The 23,468-nt window shown below is 43.3% G+C and overlaps 1 protein-coding gene across 8 annotated transcripts in view; it reads right to left on the bottom strand.

Annotated features, from left to right (window-relative positions):
• The window catches only part of MTCL1 (microtubule crosslinking factor 1), a 122,749-nt gene that overhangs the window by 87,556 nt on the left and 11,725 nt on the right, over positions 1–23,468 (bottom strand). For all 8 annotated transcript variants that reach the window (XM_082697305.1, XM_082697307.1, XM_082697306.1 and 5 more), the window contains exon 3: positions 21,965–22,123. In XM_082697305.1, the coding sequence (XP_082553431.1) occupies positions 21,965–22,123 (159 nt within the window). The remainder of the gene's footprint in view (positions 1–21,964; positions 22,124–23,468) is intronic.

The following is a 23,468-nucleotide window of genomic DNA, read 5'->3' as shown; positions in this document are numbered from 1 at the left end:
GCATGGGCTTCGATGACCTGAGCCATTACCACCTGCCATGACCTGAGCCAAAGGCAGAGGCTTTAACCCACTGAACCACCCATGCACCCCGAAAGAAAGAATCTTAAGCAGTCTCTACACATAGCTCAGAGTCTCGATGGGAACTCAATCTCACGACCCTGAGATCATGACCTGAGCCTAAGTCAAGAGTCAGATGCTTAACCAACTAAGCCACCCAGATGCCCCTAAAATTATCTTTTAAGAGCTACACTAGTAAGCTTGGCACAAAGGCAGAAAATGGGCTCCTAAGCTTCTCAGTCAGGTGACTGCCCAAGAGATGGAAATGAGTATGGAAATGAGAGACCAGGAAAGATGTTTTTGGAGGGAAATGCCATTAGCCATGACATCATTGGACTAAACTATTCCTCCTTGAATACTATTGAAACAGGAAAAATAAGAAAGTGAAAATAATGTTTTTTAGACCAGATGCCCTCTATTCAGATTGACATGACACCCTGTATTTAGGGCATACAGATTTTAACTTCTAGAAGCTCTGACTGAAATCTTTTGCTATCGGTCTCTGTACCATCATATGGGCCCAACAGACACTGCTAGGCAGCTGGACCTGGACATCAGGCAACCAGACCCTGAACCAGGCACGATGGGCCATTAGATTCAAAGTGATGCCAAACACAAGAAATGAGGAAGGTGCATGAACATGCCAAGAGGAAGTCACAACAAGGCTCATCATAGTAAAACTACAACAGGAACAAGAAAATCTGAAGAAGAACCAGAGGGAAAAGTCAGGCTACCAACAAAGAATGACAATAAGCTAAGGAGCTATTAATAGACACACACACACAAAAAAAATCAATGCCAGAAATAGATTTGGAAAATAATGGAATCAGACCTTTGGGAATACTGAGACAAAGTAACTGTTAACCTAAAATTCTCTACCAAATTAAAGTATCATTTCAGAGTCCGGGGCAAAATAATGCTGTGTTCTAGATACAAAAAAGACCTCTCTTAGAAATGATCTCCTACTTAAGCTTGTTGAAATAACACTAAAAGAGGCCTTCCAGCAAGAGGGAAACAGAATCCAGAAAGAAAAGTAGAAACTCGGGTTGGTTGGTGTAGGTCTAAATGGGAAATCCACACCAGGACTTACAACGAAAAGAGAAACAAATGGATGTTTAAGATTGGGCGTGGGAGGATGAGGAGAACGGCCTTAAATGTCCGTCTGCAAGTCAGAAGGAGCTTGTCTCATTCAAGAGGACGGTAAACACACTTTAAGAGAGTTTATTCAAATTTGCGAAGGCGATCAGTAAAAGAACAGAGAAAAGAAGACGGGACTTCTAAACCCACAGAGGGAACGAGAAACAAGTCCAGTGTTTTTGACAGAACGCAGGAAGGTGGGGAAGAAAAGAGAAAAACCACGGTAGCAGGAAATGTAGAACAGGGCAGTAGAAATAAGTCTGGTTACAAATGCAATCACAAGGCTCTAAATGGAATACACGCTCCCTCTTCGGACAAGCTCAGAGTATCTCACACACGCACACCCATACATATACACAAACACTCAAACACAGACAGCGCTGTGGAAAACCGGGCATGGAAAAGCTAAAAACAAGTAGAAAAATTACACCAGCAAAAACTACCTAAAAGAAAGCTGACGTAGCACCAGTAATATCAGACAAACTGGAAAAAGGCAAAAGCATTAACAGGGATGAAAAATATATGAACAATAGGAAAAGAACAATGTACCAAGTTCTAAAAATCACAGATTTCTATGTGCCTAATAATATAGCAGCTAACACTTCCCCCAAACGAAGTCATTTCCTTTATTTTACTTAAAGGCTCCAAAACAGAATCCTGGTGGCTCAGTCGTTAAGCACCTGCCCTTGGCTTAGGTCATGATCCTGAAGTCCTGGGATCGAGCCCCGTATCAGGCTCCCTGATCAGCAGAGAGCCTGCTTCTCCCTCTCCCATCCCCCTGCCTGTGTTCCCTCTCTCGTTGTGTCTCTCTCTGTCAAATAAATACATAAAATGTCAAGTAAATAAATAAATAAATAGCCCCCAAAAGCCACACTGGTCGGATGGAGGTTGTCCCTGATTTAGCGGCAGATTCTTCCTGCAGGTGGTCATGGAGCCCTGAGTGTTTCCAATTCTCTAGAAGTTCTGAAGGCATCAAGGGCTGTTTTCCTCCTCTATGTGTCAAGGGACTCAAATCCAACCAAACTCCTCAGAGCCGAGAGGAAAACAGGGGGATTCAAATGAAGGGAGACACCCCCTTGCCCAGTTGCCCTGAAATTAGACAAGTTAGACAAGACCTGCTTGGTATCTTCCGTGGTTTCTGCTCACTTCGAGGGCTGTCAATGAGCTTGTGAAGACAGTTCCGAGAACAGCCCCACTCCCCACAGCCAGCCCAGCCCACTGGCATCTGCCTCTTGCCGCCAGGCACCTTTCTTTGTCCACACTCCGGAAGCCATCTCAGCCAGCCCAGCCTTTAAACAGGCAGAGGTGACATCACCAAAGGCCACTTCTTATTGCCTTCTTGAAACATCCTTAAAACTCATTAGCTTGAAACTTCCCTGTCTCTATTTAAATTCTTTACTACTAAATGTCAAAACAGAGCCTAGTGCAAGAAATAAACAAAACTCTTTGTAATGAATGTCAACCCCTCTACTAAGTTTAGTTTCATCTGTTTGTTGTTCTTAAGATGAAAGGAGGAAGCTTTGTGTGAACGTCTGGCCTCCAGACTTTCCCACCTCGTAAAAGGAACATGCAGGGTTACTATACAGGCAGTACTCACAAATATAGGACTATTTATCTAAAAAGGAGCTAAAAGATAGCTTTCCCAAATCTTACAGGAATGTTTTAAAATACCTTCATGTTTCCTTAGGTATCTAACTCAAGTGGGAAGTAATTTGGGCATGAGACACAATAGGGCTTATCCAAGGGAATTAAAAAAGTATATATATGTCATATTCCATTGATTTTAAGATACACACTTTCGCATTTTAACATCTCTGAGCTGTCACATGGTATGATCTACGGCATGTCATGATTTCATTCATGGGCAGTTGATGTTATCTGTTCTTAATGTTACACATTTTCATCAACGACCATCAGTGAAACATGGCCTGTCAATGGAAATGACCGCAGCCAGACAGACTCTGTGACCCAGGATTTTTAAAAATGTGGTGGATTCCCTCCTTTATCCTGTTTCTTCTACACAGAGATGCCTTAATGTGTAACAGTGGGCACGTTTATAAGTTTCACACATACACCCCCCTTTTCTTCCAGAAAGGGAAAGGTCGTTTGATCCAAAAATATAATAAAAGCATTGGCTCTGTCCCTTATCAAGTCAACGTTACCCACTGGTGTGAGGTCCTGTTTGCTTACAAGCTGTGTGACCTAGGGCAAGTTTCTTAACATCACTGAAAATGGGTCTGCCCCACCCGGCCCACTCGGTTGCTTAGGGATGGAACTAGGTGAGGCTTTTAAAGAACTGAGTGCTGTGTCTGGCACCCAGGAAATGGTCAGTCGTCTCTGGGAGAGGGCCTCTTACCTGCTTCTCCCCGCTGCCCATGGCTGCTCCCCTGTCCACTCCCTCTAGAGGAACTCTCAGCAGGTGAGATCCCCCTGCAAGCAAACCACCCTTCACTCTTCCATCTTTCTCCTGCCAGGGTGTTTTAATGCCCCCAGGGCAGGTAAATACACCAAAACCCCAGCACTCAAGGTGCATGTTTTCCAAGGCTCATGCTGGGCCTTCTCCCCACTGCCCACAGCAGTTCAGAGGCTGCTGGAGGTGGACAGGAGAAAGGGACAGATGGACATGGGAATGCCACTGCATTCTAATGAGAGTTCGTGTCCCACCTCTGCCCTGGAGGCAAAGAGCCACTTGCCAAATCAGTGATCAGCACCATCCCAGACCACCAGAAAGGGGTGCTCTCTCGGTGAGTGACAGGGGACAAGGACAGGAGAGGAAAACAAGCTCAACTGGGGGGTGGCAAGACAGAGTATGAATGGGATGAGGGGTGGGTTCAATCAAACCACGGCCAGGCAAAGGCCACTGTCATGCATCTGCCAGGATCTGGCCTCTGACTTGCTTTAGGAAAACTGTAATTAATGGCCAGGGAGCCGCGCAGTCACTGCCCTTGACAACTTCTGCGGTCATAAACGCCCGGCTCGAGACTATGAGTTGGCGACCTCACTGGAGCAATTATATGGTGTGGCTTGGTGGTCTGGGGCCTCGGCTTTGATGGAGAGGTCACTCCAAGGCCTCATCTTCCTACTGTCCTGGCAGGGACCACTGCTGATCTAAAGATTGCCTGGGGGGGGCGCCTGGGTGGCTCAGTGGATTAAGCCACTGCCTTCGGCTCAGGTCATGATCCCGGGGTCCTGGGATCGAGTCCCGCATCGGGCTCTCTGCTCGGCAGGGAGCCTGCTTCCCCCTCTCTCTCTCTCTGCCTGCCTCTCTGTCTACTGTGATCTCTGTCAAATAAATAAATAAAATCTTTAAAAAAAATGAATAAATAAAGATTGCCTGGGGAAATTTAAAAAAAAAAAAAAAAAAACCATGATGCCTAGGTCCTCCCCCGGCCCCCAGGTGGTGATGTAACTGGCCTGGGTGTGGCTTGGGCATCAGGACTCCCAAAAGCCCCCCCCCCCCCCGCCCCGCCCAGGGATTCTGTAATGCGGCCAGGGTGGGGCACCAGAAGGCTAAAAGGTTCACAGGCCCGGCTCAGGTCCCTTTCACTACCCAATAAAAAGCAGTGGAGCGAAAGACACCTTGTTACAACCTGCTCTGAGTGCAGCTTTGCTCTAATCCTCCTGCAAAAAAAAAAAAAAAAAAAAAGACGCAAATGTCTACATGATCCTTTCAAAGGGCACCTCTTAAGGTGTCTTGCAAGCATTTGACAGCGAAGGCAAACACGCTGTGCTCACCTCCGAACCCACCTCTTCACAGGATTAGGAAAACATAGGCCGGCCCCACCCTCAGCAAAAGAGAGTTGGGAGCCAAGCTCTGGACTTCTAGGACTGGAAGCCAGATACAGAAAGAAGAGAGCTAAGAGAGCTCGCCTAAGGTGCTGGGCAAACCTTGCACATTTCCCTCCCGATCGGGTCAAACAAATCCTTTAGGGGGAAAAAAAACTGACACCACGGTCAGGGCCAAAGGTACCCACATTACCACGTGCTTGCCGGGTCAATCAGGACTCTTCCTCTGAAGTTCCAGCGGGGGAGTTGGAGGGAGTGCCCAGCTTCGTCTCTGGTGCTCCACTAGTGGAGGGGTTGGTCCTCCTCCAAGGACATTTGGCAATGCCCATTGACACGGTCACAGAGGGGGAGGGGGGCTGTTACTTACATCTCATAGAGCAGAACCAGGAGTGCTGTTCATCACTCTGTAATGCACAGGACAGCACCCCCCAACAAAGAATCATCCAGTCCCAAGTGTCCATACTACCGAGGCTTAAGAAGCCCAAGTGATTTCTTTTTTTTAAAGATGTTTGTTTATTTATTGGAAAAAGAGAGATACAGATAGTGAGAGAAAACAGGAGCAGGAAGGAGAGGACTTGATCCCAGCACCTTGGGATCATGACCTGAGCCAAAGACAGGCACTAGGTGCTCCGCCCAAGTGATTTCAATGTGTGATGTTTTCATGATGGTTATATGACATCTGGTGACCCTATGAGTAACCTTGGTTAAAAATAAATCCAAACCCAAACCCAAACTCTTGGGAAACAAACAAGAAACTCCCAGAGTTACTTCAAACTTGAAAAGCAAAAGAGTCACATGGTCCAGCCCCTAACATGGACTCAGCTCACCAGTGGGAAAATTGCCTCCAGTTCACATGAGAGAAACTTCCTGCAAATCTCCTCTAGCAGGAGCCTTTAAAGCTCTTGATCATTAAAAGTGTTTTTTTTTTTAAGATTTTATTTATTTATTTGACAGAGAGAGAGAGAGCACAAGTAGGCAGAGAGGCAGGCAGAGGGAGAGGGAAAAGCAGGCTCCCCACTGAGCAGGGAGCCCGATGCGGGGCTCGATTCCAGAACCCTGGGATCATGACCAGAGCTGAAGACAGCCACTTAACCAACCAAGCCACCCAGGCGCCTGTAAAAGTGTTCTAAATACATGTATTAGACCCAAACCAAGGAAACTCTTGACTAAAATGACATCATCTTTAAATCATGCTTTTCCTATGATTTACAAATACAATAAATGAAAAGCTCTCAGAAATGACTGTTTTACTCGTTCATGGGAAAAGTCATTAATACCCATAAACAAACACAGACCATGAAGCATTTGAAAGCCTCTTCATATCCCGACTCTCCATGTGGTCTTCGAACTGACTGCAGGGACATGCCTGGTGCCCTGACCCCTCCCCCCCACTGGTTTCCCCACACTGCCCTCTTGCCAGACCTCTGACCAGAGAGACAAAGCCACATATGACAGGAGGACAACTGCTGAGGGTCTTCCCCGACTCTTCAAAATGAAGTCATAAACACAAATGCCGCCTTGATAAATAGACATTGCTTTGTCTGGGCCACCAGCTCCCATCAGCATCCAAAATCGAACAGCAGCCCAGTTCAAATACCCACCCCATGAAGAACACGCCCTACACTTTCCACATTTCCCTCATTCCAGGAAAATGACCGTGGGTCATGAGAAAGAGCACCTGTGATGTCGGGGAACACACGAGAGCCCAGCCATCCCACACAAACCGTTCTTTCAGTAAAAGGATTAACCAACCTGTACAAATAAACCGTGAGGGAAAGTGCCCCCGGGGAACTTAGGGTCTCTCTTTTGTCTGAGGCTCATCCTTAGGTCAGAAATGCAAATACTGCCAGAGTAACTGCTCAACGGCAAGACATTCCGTGTGCTTGAGCAACTGGACGCCAGTCCCACCTGGAGCCTTTGCAATGCTGAGTAATTTCTGATGACTAGGGGGAAAAATGAAAACTGCTTATTTGGCTCATAATCATACCACTCAGCGTACGATGACTCGCACTTGAGTCAGAGAAATACCCAGAAAGTATACTCGGGAAACAGATAATACCATGTGGTGTTTTCTAAGCATTTCTATCTCTCTGACTCTTGACTCTTGACTCTGCGTCTGAAGACAAGTTACCTAAAGTATATCACATCAATAACATGACTTACAGCATGGAAATTTGACAGACTCGAGTATCGATTGCAAACTTTGAAAGGAGACGTATTTTTATTCAGTCCCATAGCGCAAACTCAATGCAGTTAACATTCCAGTGAAGTCTAGAGCATCAATACATGTTCTGTCTCTACTTTGATCATTTTTAAAGACAGGCAGTGGAGAACACAGTCTATCTCACTGTAATACACAAGTTCCGGGTCTAATTGCTTACACAGCAGTAGGTAACATGTTTCTGCAATGCACCCCACATATAAAAGATCCCTCCACATTATAAAAGTGGTGTTGAGGAAGAGGAGAAATAGATGGGTCTAAAATCTCTGGGGCTTGCAAAGCAAAGGCTGCTCGCACAGCCTGGTTGCTTCTGATGTGGCCACTCTGGGGGGGTCACCCTCTGCCCAAAAGGTCAGCTGAGCCCCCACAGTGCCTGCAGGTGACCCGCTGCAGGAAATAGCTATACAGGAGCCCACCCAGCTCACCAGGGACAACTGAGTGTGGCCCGATCCCAGTGATGGGCACCCAGAGCCTGTGTGAATAGGAAGCAAGCAGACAGAAAGCAGCTTTCCTTATCGCTAACCAAACAGGGTGACTTCATAACCCACAAACAGTCATTGTCAAAATACTTGATCTAGAGTGGAATTACTGGTTTGTACGAACTGTCCTGGGGTAAACATTTACAGGATCGGAAATTCCTCACCAGGAGGTCTGTAAATATGTTACAGCTCTTTCTCAAGGAGAAATAAAGAGAATGAAACTTTCACCCATTCAACACGTATTTACTGAATGCTTGATAAGGGCAGGGATGTGCAGAATACACCTGCGTCCTACAAGGCAGAGACAGGAGTGTTCTGAAAGGCCAGTGAGGGGTCCAAGGAGACTCAAACTAATGGCTGGAGCAGACACAGCAGTTTCAAGATTTATACTGCTATGTCATCAAGACTGTATTGGCAGAGATCGATGGAACAGAACAGGATTGAACAGGATATGTTCAACTGAGTTTGACAGGGTGCAAAGTAATTCAATGGAGGAAAGATAGCCTTTTTAACAAGTAGTGCTGAAACAATTAGACATCCGTAGGTTTAAAAAAAAAAAAAATGAACTTGACCTAAGTCTCATGGCTTACACAAAAATGAATTCAAAATGGACCATGGACAAGAATACAGAAAAAGGAAAACCCTCTTATACTGTTGGTGGGAACACAAACTGGTACAGCCACTCTGGAAAACAGTATGGAGGTTCCTCAGAAAGTTAAAAATAGAGCTACCCTATGATCCAGTACTCGCATTACTGGGTATTTATCCAAAGGACACAAAAATATGGATTTGATGGGACACATGCATCCCAATGTTTATCAAAAATAGCCAAACTACGGAAAGAGCCCAAATGTGTATTGACTGATGAATGGATAAAGAAGATGTGGTGTATACATGCAATGGCATATTACTCAGCCATCAAAAAGGATGAAATCTTACCATCTGCAGCAATGTGGATGGAACCAGAGTATTATATTAGGCGAAAATGTTAGAGAAAGACAAATACCATACAATTTCACTCATATGTGGAACTTAACAAAGAAGACAGGTGAACATATGGGAAGGGGCAAAGTGAAAAATGAGAGAGGGAAACAAACCATAAGGACAACTGAGAACAAACTAGGGTTGCTGGAAGGGAAGTAGGTAGGGGATAGGTTAAATGGGGGATGGGTATCAAGGAGGGCACTTGTGATGAGCACTTGGGGTTGTATGTAACTGAGGAACCATTGAATTCTACTCCTGAAACCAATAGTGTACTGTATATTAACTAGAATTATAAAAAGATGGACCATGGATTTAAATGTAAAACATAAAACATTTTAAAAAACAGAAGAAAATATATTCAGAATCTAGGGGTAGGCAAAGAGCATACCATAAAAGGAAGCATTTATAAACTAAACTTCATCAAAATTAAAAACATTTGCCAGATGGGGCGCCTGGGTGGCTCAGTGGGTTAAAGCCTCTGCCTTTGGCTCAGGTCGTGATCTCGGGGTCCTGGGATCAAGCTCCGCATTGGGTTCTCTGCTCGGCGGGGAGCCTGCTTCCACCTCTCTCTCTGCCTACTTGTGATATCTCTCTCTCTCTGTCAAATAAATAAATAAAATCTTTAAAAAAAAAAAATGCCAGGAGGGAGAGAGACCCCACTGAAAGGACTAAAGACAGGCTTGGAGTGAGAGAAAATACTTGCAAACCATATATTCAACAAAGAACTAGTATCTAGAATACAGAACAAACTCTGAAAACTCAACAGTAGTTAAAAAACAAAAACAAAAACAAAAAACAAGCAAGCAATCCAGTTAGACAACGGGCAAAAATGGTCAAGAGACGTTTCACCAAAGAGGAAACACACATGGCAAACATCACAGGAAAATATGTCCAACATCATTAGCCATTAGGGAAATGCAAATGAAAGCCACAATGAGGGGTGCCTGGCTGGCTATCAGTGAAGCACGTGACTCTTGATCTCGGGTTTGTAAGTTCGAGCTCCCTGTTGGGTGCAGAGATAACTTAAAAATAAAATCTTAAAAATAATGATAATAAAATAAAACCACAATGAGGTATCCCTTATTAGAATGACTAAAACAGCGCCAACACCAAATGCTGGTGAGGATGCTGGAAGCAGTGTTAAATGGAGCGGCCACTCTGGAAAACCGTTTGGCACTTTCTTAAAAAACAAAACAAAACAAAACAACACAAAACAAAACAAAAAAAAAACCTAAAAAACAACTACGATACTACCCAGGAAATGACATCCCAGGCATTTATCCCAGAGAAATGAAGATTTACGTTCCCACAAAAACCTGCACACCAATGTTCACAGTGACTCCATCTGTAAAAGCCCCAAACTGGAAAAACATAACAGATGTCCCACATCTAGCGAGTGGGTAAGTGACTACACACTAGGGCTCATGCATGCCTTGGAACATCTCTGATGAATGCTGCAGAGTGAAGAAAGCCGGTCCCAAAAGGTGACATAGCAAATGAGTCCATTTATATAAAGTCTTGGAATGACCAAATTATCAAAATGGAGAACACAGCAGTTGTGGGGATGGAGATAGAATGGGGACAGGAGGGAAGCTGGTGTGGCCATAAAAGGTCACCATGAGGGATTCTTGTGGTGATGGAATTATTGTTCTCACAGCTTGACTGAATCAAAGTGACTGTCCTAGTTCTGGCACCATCCCAGAGCTTACCACCTGGGGAAACGGGGTAAAGGGTACGGGAGACCTCCTGTTAACTATTTCTTACAACTGCCTAGGAGTTTACAAAAATCTCAAAACAAAAGGTTTAATTACAAATAAATAATACCATACTAAAAACACTATACTAAGAAGTATAGGGGCGCCTGGGTGGCTCAGTAGGTTAAAGCCTCTGCTTTTGGCTCAGGTCATGATCCCAGGATCTTGGAATGGAGCCCCGCAAGGGGCTCTCTGCTCAGCAGAATGCCTTTCCTCCTCTCTCTCTCTCTCTGCCTGCTTCTCTGCCTACTTGTGATCTCTGTCTGTCAAATGAATAAATAAAATCTTTAAAAAAAAAAAAAAAGAAGTATATAGGGTGTATTTCCAATTTCCTATGAAAAATAAGCTGTATCTCTGGGATGTTAACATAAGGGAAACTTTCTCTCTCTACTTTTTGAACATTCTCTAGCCAACATGTAACAGTTTAATCACACAGAAATGTTTGTTCAGAGGTCAGAAAAGTGTTATAGAAGGCTTTGGGGAGGAAGTGGCATTTCTGGGAGAATCTTAAAGAATGGGCAGCATTTCAACAGATAAAAGAGGCATCTTGGAACAGTCCTGGGGAAAGAATGGCCAACACCACGGAACAAGATGGGAGGGAGAGGGCCATAGGAGGCCCCCATAGGAGTGAGTGGTAAGACAGGCTGGGAGGCCTGTGCTCACTGCCTTCAAAGGTAAATTCTGCTGTCCTTCTTCCTGTAATTTTCTCTGTAGAGATGAAAGCAGCAGCTTAATAAATACTTCTGAAAGCAGAAATTAATTTTATATGGCAGCATTAATGGGTCAAAGAAAGACACAGGTGCTCTTCCTTACCAACACACTGAAGCAGGGAGCCTAGAGCTGCTCTCTCCTCCAGCAGCTTGCCCTGAAGACCACAGTCAAGATGGCCCCATGAGTGCTTACCTCCGGTCCTGACCTAGGAACCTGCCCCTTCCTCCTGGGCCTACAGAGAGGGAGAGGGCGGGGCTAGAGATAAAGTCCTAAGGAAAGAAGGAGTAGAGGAGCGTTTCTGGAAGCCAGGAGTCCTGGGGTAGCCACCATTCACAACCTACCCAGACCTCGGCTTCCTCGTGTAGGTGATAGGGAGGTCGGCTAACTCAGCTCCAAGATTCTTCTGGCTCTGATGTTCCATTGGCCTGAGGTCCCCAGGCCTGGGTCTGGCCACGCATGCCAGATCCCAGGAGAGCCACCAAACTCAGTTACTCCTTCCAAAGTCCCTGCCTGTGTCTTCACCATCATTTTCTTTCTTTTCCAACCTAACCCCCACACTACGTGGAAGTAAAATAGTCCTCTGACAACAAAACTTAACAAAAAAACACAACCCAAGAAATGAAAGCATTTCGAAGACTCAAACCTGGGAAAGCCACCCATTGCTCTTGGAGCCACAACCAGAGCTCCAAAACAGAAGCAAATGTGACTGCCCAGGGAGAGCACCAGAAAATCCCTAAGGGAGAGAGAATGCAGACCATTGCCAAGTGGGTCACAGGACTTTTACTGGCCTTCTAGAAGACCTCAGTATGATTCTGTCTTGACTATGACAAGAAATCGCTCCAAGGGCACCTGTTCTGAGTGACCAGAACAGACTGTGATGGGCTCTCCCTGTGCCTTTCCAGTAACAGCATGAAATTAGCCATTAGTACTATTTATCATTGTTTAACTGAACACAAACCCCCCTTCTTCCCAGACACCCAAACTGTTCCATTTACAGCTTAAGCATTCAAAATTATTTATGCCAAATCTTCCTACAGTTGCTGGACTCTTCCTAACCCTTCCCAGCCTGTGAAATCTGGATTTTCTGGCCCAGTATTTATTCTCTTGGTTGAAAGGGCTCTACTCTAATTCCATCCCCACCTACTGGTCTGATGAGAACCTACAAAAGGCCATTTCCCTCTAGACCCCTGTGCAGACACTGCATGTATATGAACACACACAGATACATACACAGATATATACGTATGCATACACACACACACACACATACACACCCCCCAGACTGTACTTGTATTTTAGTGTTTGGGAAGAAGACTTAACCAGACACCCTGATTCTTCCTGCTCCCACTCTCATCCCATTTCATTCTCATCCCACCCTCATTATTAACCCAGCAGGCCAGCTAACTGGGATATCATTCAGGGCACTGCATTTCTCCCCACTTCCTGTTCTCTAGTTAGAATCACCCTGCCCCCCCTCCCCCGCTCCCAACTCATGAGACCAGCAAATGGAACCAGATGTTACTTATTCCTCCCGAGGTATCTTGGAGAGCCTGCCAAGCTAACACAAAGAATGCCTGCCTGGACTCTGCGTGCCCTGCCGGCCCGCAGTCCACCATTGACTGGGCCAGGAGCGAGGCCCCGACTGACTCCACGGCAGCTGCCAACAACCTGGTCGGTGTCCAAGGAGATGCCCTGGCATGAGGACTCGGCCCAAAGATGTTTTGCACTGGCTCACTCAAGCATATCTTTTTCTTATGGGGAGGACCATAAAGTCTGGAGACATAGATAATGTTTTATTAAACTATAGAGTAATAGCAATAAACCATTTATTATGTTTGTACACCTATGCTTCCAGACTTTAGGGCTGTCTGAGAGTTTAAATGCAATGACACACAGAGAAAACTCCTCACCCACTGGTTGAGAAAAAAGCAGAAAGACTAGGTCTTAGTCTGTTCAGGCTGCTGTCAAATACTGTGGACTGGGTGGCTTAAAGGACACGCATTTATCTCACACAGTTCTGAAGGCTGGGAAAGCTAAGATCGCAGTGCTGGCACATTGGGTGTCTAGTGAGAACCCACTTCTGGGTTCACAGACGGCCATCTTCTCTCTGTGTCCTCAATTGGTGGAAGGGGCAAGGGAGCTCTATGGCATCCTTGAAAAGGGCACTAATCCCATCCACAAGGGCTCCACCTTCATAATCCAACCACTTCATGAAGGATCCAGCTCCTCATTCTATTCTATTGGAAATTAGGATTTAACTAATGAATTGGCAGGGGCTTGGGGATATAAACATTCAGTCTCTAGCAAATACCTACAGAGAATGTAAGTAGAAGCCATGATGTAACGAATCCATGAGTTTAAAAAAAAAAAAGAAAAAAAAGGCCTGGGGCAAATGGGAACTGGTGAGTAGCAGGGTAGAAGTAAATGAACAGAGAGAGGCAGGGACAATAGTGCTGAGCCATGAAAAGGAAGACCATGGGGGTTACTCATGGCACTCCAGAGTGCTACTAGAAAGCTTCCACTAAACCCCAAAGGATCACATCCTGTTTTGGCAACACAGCACACTGAGCCGTCTTGAGCCTTCCCCCCAACAAACACCTAGAAATGCTAAAGAAAACATAAAAAGCAGAAATTCATACACAGCTGACTGACAGAGTCACAAAAGGAAAATTCCCTAGTATCAGAAATGCATTAGGGATTAAAAAGGTAGAGGGCAGGCGGGAATGGTGGCAGTTCTCTTACCCAGAAATAGGCACTCTAGCCAGGGACGTGAGAAGAATCTTTGATAAATGCCCCGGACAACCCACTAAAGGGATGCACACCACTGAAAGTAAACTAAAAATCACTTGGGAAGTGGGAGAGTAATAACCTGCTATGACACTGGCAGGTGACAAAAAAAAAATCTCCTTGAAAGTATAAAAATATTTAGATGTATGCCATATATAAGTCTGATAACCAACTGACACAACCCCTTTGGGACACAACTCCATGAGCCCAAAATTAACAAGTGTATTTGAACCAATAATGCTACTCAGGCATTTGGAAAAGACCAATGCAAAAATCTCACCAAGTGGAAATTTCAACAAGAAATGAGCTCATCTGAAAGCTCATAAAAAAATCCACATTCAGTGAGAGACAACAGATCGGGAAAAACTGAGGGACTGGTAACACACAAGAACTCAAGAAAACGGAACAAACTGAAAGAGGCCGTGACTTAAAAATGTTTCAAAATTTAAGGAAGAAATAACATACGGTAAGGGAAAAAAGAAATTTATGAAACAAAACAAGCAAATTTCAAAATTCATTTCATTGAAATGAAAACTTAGTGGATGAAGAAAAGAGTAATTCTTTTGTGAAGAAGAGAATTCATAACTTGGACAAGAAATGAAGTAATTATTCAAAATAAAGCACAGTGGGGCACCTGGGTGGCTTAGTCAGTTGAGCATCCAACTCTTGGTTTCAACTCAGGTCATGATCTCATGTCCTGGGACTGAGCCCTACCTCTGACTCTGCACAGCAGGAGGTCTGCTTGAGATATTCTCCCTCTACTCCTCCCTCCCCACTCTCTCCTGTGAACAAGCATGCATGCACATGCATACACTCTCTCTCTAAAATAAGTAAATAAATAAATTATATATATACGTACATATATATAAAACACAGATAAGAATAATTAAAAAAAAAAAAGAACAGTTAGGTGAGATGGTGGATGGAAGAAGAATGGCCAGCAGAAGTTCCTACATAAAACTAATAGGAATTCTAGAAGTGATACAGAAAATGGGGGAAGAAACACTATTTAAAGACATAATTTCCCTACTGAATGTTATTCAAAGAGTGAGAATTTTCCAGATTTCACAAAAGACATAAACAGACTGACAATGAGTGTTGCCTAAAGTATAAAAATAAATCTAGACACATCTGGTTGAAACTGCAGAATACCAAACACAAAAAGAAAAGCATAAAAGTAACCAGGAAGTAAATAGAGATCATCTACAAAAATGAGAATTATTTGACAGCAGACTTCTTGACAGCAAAATACAGCCAGAAGATAATAAAAAATACTATCTTCAATATGTTAGGATCCTATGCCCAACTAAATATGTTTCAAGACTGAGGATGACATAAAAGCATTTTTAGACAATACCATTTACTGAAAGAAAACACTCAAGGACATGTTAATGGATCAGTAAGAAGAAAATTGAACTCACAAGGAAGGAGTAACACTCAAAAGCAATGATAACAGACTGGAAAATATGTAAATGAATCTAAATAAGCATTAACTGTTAAATTAGCCAACTTTTGGGGGAGATGCTTTTAAAAAGATAACACTAAAATGATACTACATAATAACAGTATGAAACACAGGAGCTCACTGGAGTTGAAGCTTTCTAAGATGCTTAATATTATTAAGGAGAAGAACGGGGATAATGATTAGTTTTAGATGCTAAGTCAAACAGGCATGTTAAATATGTAAGAGTAATTTTTAGAACAATAATACAAGTTCCTAATCAAGAAAAGAACGTGAGAATTGAAAATTCAATCAAAGAGAAATCGATATAAAAAAATAGAAAAAAGAAATGAAGAAAACACTTGGAATTTACAAACATAAAATACAATGATAGAAATAAATTCAAACACATCAACAATCATAATAAATGTAAATGGGTTAAATTCACAAGTTTTTGTTAAAAAAAAAAGATAGTATCAGATTCCATTTTTTAAAAGAGAACTATAGGGGCACCTGGGTGGCTCAGTGGGTTAAAGCCTCTGCCTTTGGCTTGAGTCATGAGCCCAGGGTCCTGGGATCGAGCCCCGCATAGGCTCTCTGCTCGGCAGGGGGCCTGCTTCCCTTCCTCTCTCTCTGCCTGCCTCTCTGCCTATTTGTGATCTCTGTCTGTCAAATAAGTAAATTAAATCTTTAAAAAAAAAAAAAAAGAGAGAGAGAACTATAGACCCGTCACAAGAAATACATCTAAAACATAATGACTCAGAAAAATGGAAAGTAATGGAAACACAAAAAAGCTATACCAGGCAAATTTAAAAGAAAGAAAGAAAGAAAGAAAGAAAGAAAACAGAATACATTAGAATAAGGAAGTCATTATCAAATGATAAAGGGGAAAATTCATCATCAAAAAATGGTTCTAAAAAAAAAAGTTCTAAATCTGTATGCATTTATATTCAAAATATATAAGCAAAATTGGCAGATTACAAGGAAATATAAATACAAAATTATAACAGGTGATTTTAACATACCTTTATCCTAAATAGATCTATTTAGCAGACAAAACAAAACTATAAAGGATATAAAAAATTTGAACAACACAATTAACAAGTGATCTAAAAAAACTTTCCAAATTGTTGCCATCCACATCACTGTAAACTGTAATTGTTTACAGTCCACATGGACAGTAAATCAAATGTATAACTACCCTTTAAAAAACAGAACTGTAACAGAATGGTCAAGTTTCATTCTTCTACGTATAGCTGCCCAGTTTAAAAAACAGAACTGAATAGAACTGAAAATACCAAAATGCGTCCCATATGGCAAAGATAAGCATTATTTCGTGAGACCTTTATGTTTATATTTTGAGTGATGATATAAAATGTACTGCTTGTTGTGAGTTCAAATTTGGAAGTCTTCAATCTAATGGATTTAAAGTCTTCACCCCAAAATTGGAGCATACGCTTTCCTCTCAAGCACTCAAGAAATATTTATAAAATTTGAATCATTTACTAGCCACAGAAGAAATCTCAACCAAACCCAGAGAATCAATACACATCCTGAATGGTGCTGAAAGATGGCCCGCAAGAGCTATCTGGCTGCTAACTGGTTCCCTATGGCTTCATTCAACAATCCCTAGGGTGGATGGGTAGGAGGGGTAAGGGAATCCAAAGATACAAACTTCCAGTTATAATAAATAAGTCATGAGATATAATGTACAGCATAATGACCATAGTTAACAATACTATACTGCATATTTGAAAGTTTCTAAGAGAGCAGATCTTAGAAGTTCTCATTACCAGAAAAAATATGTTTGGACCCATGTGTTCAACAAGGAATGTTAACCTACTATTGGGGTGATCATTTTGCAATATATACAAATATTGAACCATGACACCTGAAACTAATATAATGTTATATGTCAATTATACCTCAATAAGAAAAAAAAAAAAAAAGAAAATCCCCATTCCCTGGAATGATCTAGAATGTGTCTCTGTCCCTTCCAAGTGCCAACTAAACTGGCCGGTTATTATTGTGTCTAAGATATAGAAGTATTCAAAAACTTTGGTAGAATGAAATACTGCTCAGTGAAAACAATCTTTAAGACGTTGAAACTAAGCTAAGATTAACCATTTTCAACCTGTCCAGATAATTCATCATAGAGTTGAGTACTAGAAGAAATATACTCCTAAAAAGGTGGTACACCCCTCCACTTGAGCTTGCACAAGTGGAGGGGTGTACCAGAATTGGGTGCATGGACCACGATGCAAAGAGGCACAAGGAAGCTGGCTAGACAGAAGGGACAATTCCACATAGTTTCATATTGCCAACCCTCTTTAATCATCTTATCTATCAATGGAGACAGTGACTCTTCTAAGACCCTCTCTGTTCAAAGGAGACCGGAAGGCACAGATTATTCTCATCTCGCTCTGCTGCCTTTCTTTCATTCCAGGGTTTGCAGCAAGGGGGGGAAACCCAGCCGGGAGACAGGGATGATCCCCAGCAGAAAGCGTCCTCTACGTCACACTAGAGAGTCAGCCAATCAGGAGCCAGGGCAAATTCATGTGTTTAAGCGGAGAGTCCCATGGTAGGCATTGGGGGAGCGTTGAAGGTGAAACAGAGAAGGGAGAGACTGCAAGTAGTGTCTGCCTTTAATGTGTCGACGGCATAGAGTCGGCTCTCAAATATTCACTTGAGAGAAGACTGGTCAAAGTATGGGTAGAATAGAGAATCTAAAAAATCTTATTTGAGGTTAAACCCGACCACCTTAAAGTACACAATTAAGAGGCATTCACAGGGTTGTGCAGCCATCAACTTTATCTACTTTGAAACCTTTTTGTCACCCCAGAAGCAGACCCCATACCCATTAAGCAGTCCTCTCCCTTCTCCACAGCCCCTGGAAACCACTAATCTGTTTTCTGTCTATGGATTTACCTATTCCAAATAAATGAAATCATGCAATATGTCCAGCTTCCTTGGTCTCTTTTCCTTGGTCTATTTTCATGGTCCATCCACGGTACAGCATGTGTCAGTGAGAGAGAAAGATGAAATCTTGCTATTTGCCTCAACGTGGATGGAAATGAGGGTAGAATGCTAACTGCAGTAAGTCAGAGAAAGACAATTATCATCTGATCTCACTGACATGCGTGGAATTTAAGGAACAAAGCAGAGGATCACGGGAGAAGAGAGGAAAAAATAAAAGAAGGTGAAATCAGAGAGGGGGACAAACCGTAAGAGGCTCTTAATCATAGGAAACAAACTGAAGGTTGCTGGGGGAGGGTGTAGGGTAACTGGATGATGGACACTAAGGAGAGCGGTTGATATAATGAGCACTGGGTGTTATATAAGACTGATGAATCACAGGCCTATACCTCTGAAACCAACAATACATTATATGTTAATTAATTGAATTTAAATTAAAAAATGTTTTGAGGGGCACCTGCTTCCTCCTCTCTCTGCCTGCTTCTCTGCCTACTTGTGATCTCTCTTTCTCTGTCAAATAAGTAAATAAAATCTTTAAAAAAAAATGTTTTGAAAAAAATCATGTTTTCAGGGGCTCCTGGAATGGCTCAGTTGGTTAAGCATCTGCCTTTGGTTCAGGTCATGATTCCAAGGTTCTGGGGTCCAGCCCCACATGGGGCTCCAGACTCGGTGGGGAGCCTGTTTCTCCCTGAACCCCTCCCCCCACTCATGTGCGCGCGCTCGCTCTCTCTCTCTTTCTCTCGCTTTCAAATAAATAAATAATCTTAGAAAGAAAGAAAGCAAAGCAAAGCAAAGAAGAAAATTCCTAAGACCGCAAAAGCATTAAGGGCAGAATGTGAAGGCATTCTCAGCGCCAGCAGGAAGAGAGGTCAGTGCTCCCGCCAGAGGGACCAGCAGAACCGCAGCGCCGTGGACACAAATGGGAAAGACAGGGAAGAGTCAGGTGGGGCTGCGGGTGGCAGGTCTGATTCTGGACTCTCTGAGCGTGAAGTGCTCGGGCAAATCCATCTGGCAGAAGCCCACCGGGGCCACCGCAGGGACAGTGTGCAGTCCCAGGAGAGGAGCCCCCCGTGGCAGCAGCTACGGAGCCCAAGAGGCACGGAGATGCCCTAACTGTCCTCCCAGGCTGAGAGGGACACGGTCGTCTGCAGCTACTTCCGTCATTCAGAGACACAGGTGACGCACGAACTCCCCTTGCCTTTTCCGGAATGTGACTCATCCGCTTATGAAACTTCAGAGGTAAACCGATAACGAGTGGGACTCAAGATCGAGAAAACAGGACAGTCCCTTCGCAGCAAAGCTCCTAGCGCCTTCCCTTCCCGCTTTAGTAAAGAGAATCCACTCACGAAGCCACAGCTAGCACTTTCCAGTAATAATCTCCTCTACCACCTTTGAACCTCGGGTTGCCTGGTTCCATCATTCTCTCCTTCCTGCACTGTCTAGAGCATCTACCTTCTGTAGAGTCTGGTCAGTTTTAGGGTTTGTTTGGAATCGTGAGGTTTGGTGCCAAGACGCCATCCCGTGGCTGGACTGCAGCTCTCCAGGTAAAACAGGGACTGTAGCCCAGCTGGGCCATGCCTGCGGGGGACTCTAACCCATACAGGCAGGGAGGCGCCGGCCTGCCACCTCCTCTGTGTACATCCAGCCTCAACCAACATCACCGTTCTCTAAAGACCCTTGCTTCACCCCTGCCTGGCGTTGAACGTCAGTCATCATTTCTCTCCCTGAGGAGCTATTTGTAGCCTGATGCCAAGTCCCACACAAATCCAGCTCTTTGGGGGCAAGAGAAACTGCCTGCTTCAAATATATCTATTTACTTACTTATGTGTACATATAATTTGAATATTTATATGTAGGCATTCACACATACAACATTTGTAAAATAGACTCCTAAGATGTTTTCTGCACCCTCAAGGTCAGGCTCAAACTGGAAATCCTGAGGAAAGAAGCCATTATGGCAAACCTTCTAGCAGACTTAGAGCAAAAGGGAAAGAAGAAAGTAAAGGATGGGGGACTCTAAGTGCAGAGGTAAGACACCCACAAAGAGAGGAGAAATCCCCCCAATCCCTTGGGGTAAGTGCACACCTAAGTTAAGGAGCAAGGGTTACGCATGATGAAAGAACATTCTCAGACTTTACCTCCTCTGTGAAGCGCACCGAGTCCCCAGGCGAGCTGTGCTCACCACAGCTCCACCCTCTCGCCCTCCATTCACTCCCTCACCCTGCACGTCTCGGACAACGCCTAAGTGCCAGGCACTGTTCTAGGCACGGAGACCCCACCATGAACTACAGAGACACACCCTCTTCCCACAGAGCTCAAGTCCTGGAGGCACATTAGTGAAGGCAACAAAGAAATAAAACCCATGGCATTGTCAGACAAGCGCTGGCAATATACAAGTGAGTCACCAAAATCCACAGCATGTCAGATGGGAAGGCAGATAGGGATGGCCAGGAGAGGGGAAGCAGGAACAACTGGGAATGTGTACGTGTGCAGGGCCAGGTGGCTGAAGTGGGATGTCAGCAGAGACCCGAAGGCGAGGGACTGAGCCCCAGAGCTACTGATCTCTGAACAAAGAAGGTTGCTCCTCACCCCCCTGCCAACCTCTAGAAACAGCAGGGCACCTGAGTGGCTGTTGGGGGGATGGGGTGGAAGAAGAGAGCCAGCAACACCGGCTCCTTTGCCGCGATTACTTATTTTGCTAGCCACGTGTCAAATTGAGCTGTAAACATCTTGAGAGCAGAGCCTGTGCGGCCATACTCACACCTGCCTCCCCAGAGCATGGTACGGAGCCTGAATTAAGTGTGGGCAGGTAGAGAGCTGGGTGGATGAGGAACAACTGGGTGACTCGGGAAACTTGTCCAAAGGGAACATGCACTAAGTGAGGCTTTTAGCAGGTAATAATGCTGGCTTCAGCCATCACTGTAAAGGCTTCACCAACAGTTTCTAACTCCAACAACATACAGGCTATTTTCTAAGAAAATACACAGCTTTAATCTTATAATGGAAGTAACAATAAAACAGCATTTGCATTACTATATGCAAAGGGGAAAAATATATATATATATATATGTATTCATTTTCTTGACCACTTTGCTAGAATACATTCACTCCCTAAAATAAAAAGAAAACCCTGTATTTAAACCATGTTGCCTAAATAACAGATAGAGGTGGCATATACAGATTATTTGTTTACACAGCTTAATAGACAACCAGAACACATTTTCCAGCTCATTGGAAGAGGAGACTCGAGGAAAAAGCTACTGCTTAATTTTGTATTCCGGTAATAATATTCTCCATTTAGACCCATAAAAGGAATTAATGGCCAGCTCATCTGAATGGAAATGATAAAAAGTAGTTTTAGACCACGGTTAACCAAGCCCTTTCTGTAGAGGGTCAGACACCAAATATTTCAGGCTTTGTAAGCAACATATAGTCTTTGTCAGTCTTCTTTGCTTTTTTAGATTTATTTTTGTGTGATTGTTGTTGTTTTACAATGCTACGAAAAATGGAAAAACCGTTCTTAGATTCTGGGCCCTACAAACAAACCACAGTTCAGCAAATGGGGCCCTTGGAGTCCCAAGCTCCTAACAATTAAACCCAAGAAAGAAATCCCCGTATGTCTTGGGATTACCTCTTTCAGTCTCTCCAGCTCATTCTGGAGGGCTTGTTTGGATATCTCCACTTCAATCATCTGCTGTCGGAGACTTTCATTTTCATCTTCCGCTTTAGCGCGCTTTTCCTCCACGGTTTCAAGTTCATGGTGCAATCGGACAGATACATCTTTGGCTACCTGTATTGACCCACGGAGATAGTTATCAGGACATGAAGCTTTGCTGTGTGCTAAGGGCACATTCAAACAACTTCAGAGGCAGAATCATTCAGTGATATGATATCGCCATAAAGGGCAAAGACCTTTGCTGGGCAAAGACCCCAGCAATATTAACAAGCCTATTTTTAAAGGAGGAGGGTATTAGTTTCAAACATGAAATCTACATTATAAGCGAAGCTATGACCCTTATCTGGATTAAAAGGCTACTGTGGATAGCTCTACCTCGTTATAGAGTATCACCAAGAATCCCAATTCTGCTCACACACACTGCTTTAATGATAAATTAGAAATAATAGTAACAATAACAATAAAAATGGATCAATAAACATTTCTGTTCCTAAGGCATACTAAAACTACTTGCTAAAAACAAAAACACAACAAAATAATCCTGTAAAATAATGTAGTCAAGTTTTATCTTGTCTACTATAGTAAAATATCTGAATGTTAAAAGCAATTAAATGTTTTTACCTTCTAAAGGGAAACAAGGAATGAGATTTTGCAAGAGAAATATAAATTACCCTTATATCCCCCGAATGACGTTTTCTTAGTGGTTTATAGATTTGACAGAATTACACAGATTCTTTTCCTGTTATCATAATGAAAGGCGAAATGAGATTTCATAAGTACTCCCATAATAAGGAGGACATTATGCATAATTCATCTCTTGATAAATGATTTGATAATTGGAGCACAAGAGAAGCCATGCTACCCTCGGAGATAGCAAATGGTATAATGTCTGGAATTTCTTCACCTCATTCCCACCTCTGCCAGTGGTTTTCAAAAACACCTTAGACAATTAGCTTTAGACAATTAGTTATGGTCCCATTTCTCTTTCAGTTAAATCAAAACACCATCCTTGGGTTATGGTCATTTCAGGTTTCCTGCATTCCAGAAACTTAAGTAACGATAAAAACATTAAATGATTAGAATCATCCTCTATGAGTGGTCTTTGACTATAACTGAACTGATCATCAATAGATTTTTTTTAAAGAGTGTAGATCTTTAGAAGGCATTTTTGTACAATTCTCCACAACTGTCAGACCAAGTGGCAGATATCTTTTTTAAATTTATTTTTAATTATTCATTTTTTTTAAAGATTTTATTTATTTATTTGAGATAGAGAGTCAGAGAGAAAGAACACAAGCAGGGGGAGGCCCAGAGGGAGAGGGAGGAGCAGACTCCCCACTGAGCAGAGTGCCCAAGGCAGGGCTCCATCCCAGAACCCCGGGATCATGACCTGAACTGAAGGCAGACACTTAACTGAGCCACACAGGCACCCCAATTCTCTCTTTTCTTTTAATTTGTA

Source organism: Mustela nivalis (genome assembly GCF_964662115.1).
Source record: "Mustela nivalis genome assembly, chromosome: 14".
Taxonomy (NCBI): Eukaryota; Metazoa; Chordata; class Mammalia; order Carnivora; family Mustelidae; genus Mustela; species Mustela nivalis.
This window is presented reverse-complemented; position numbering and strand designations above follow the sequence as displayed.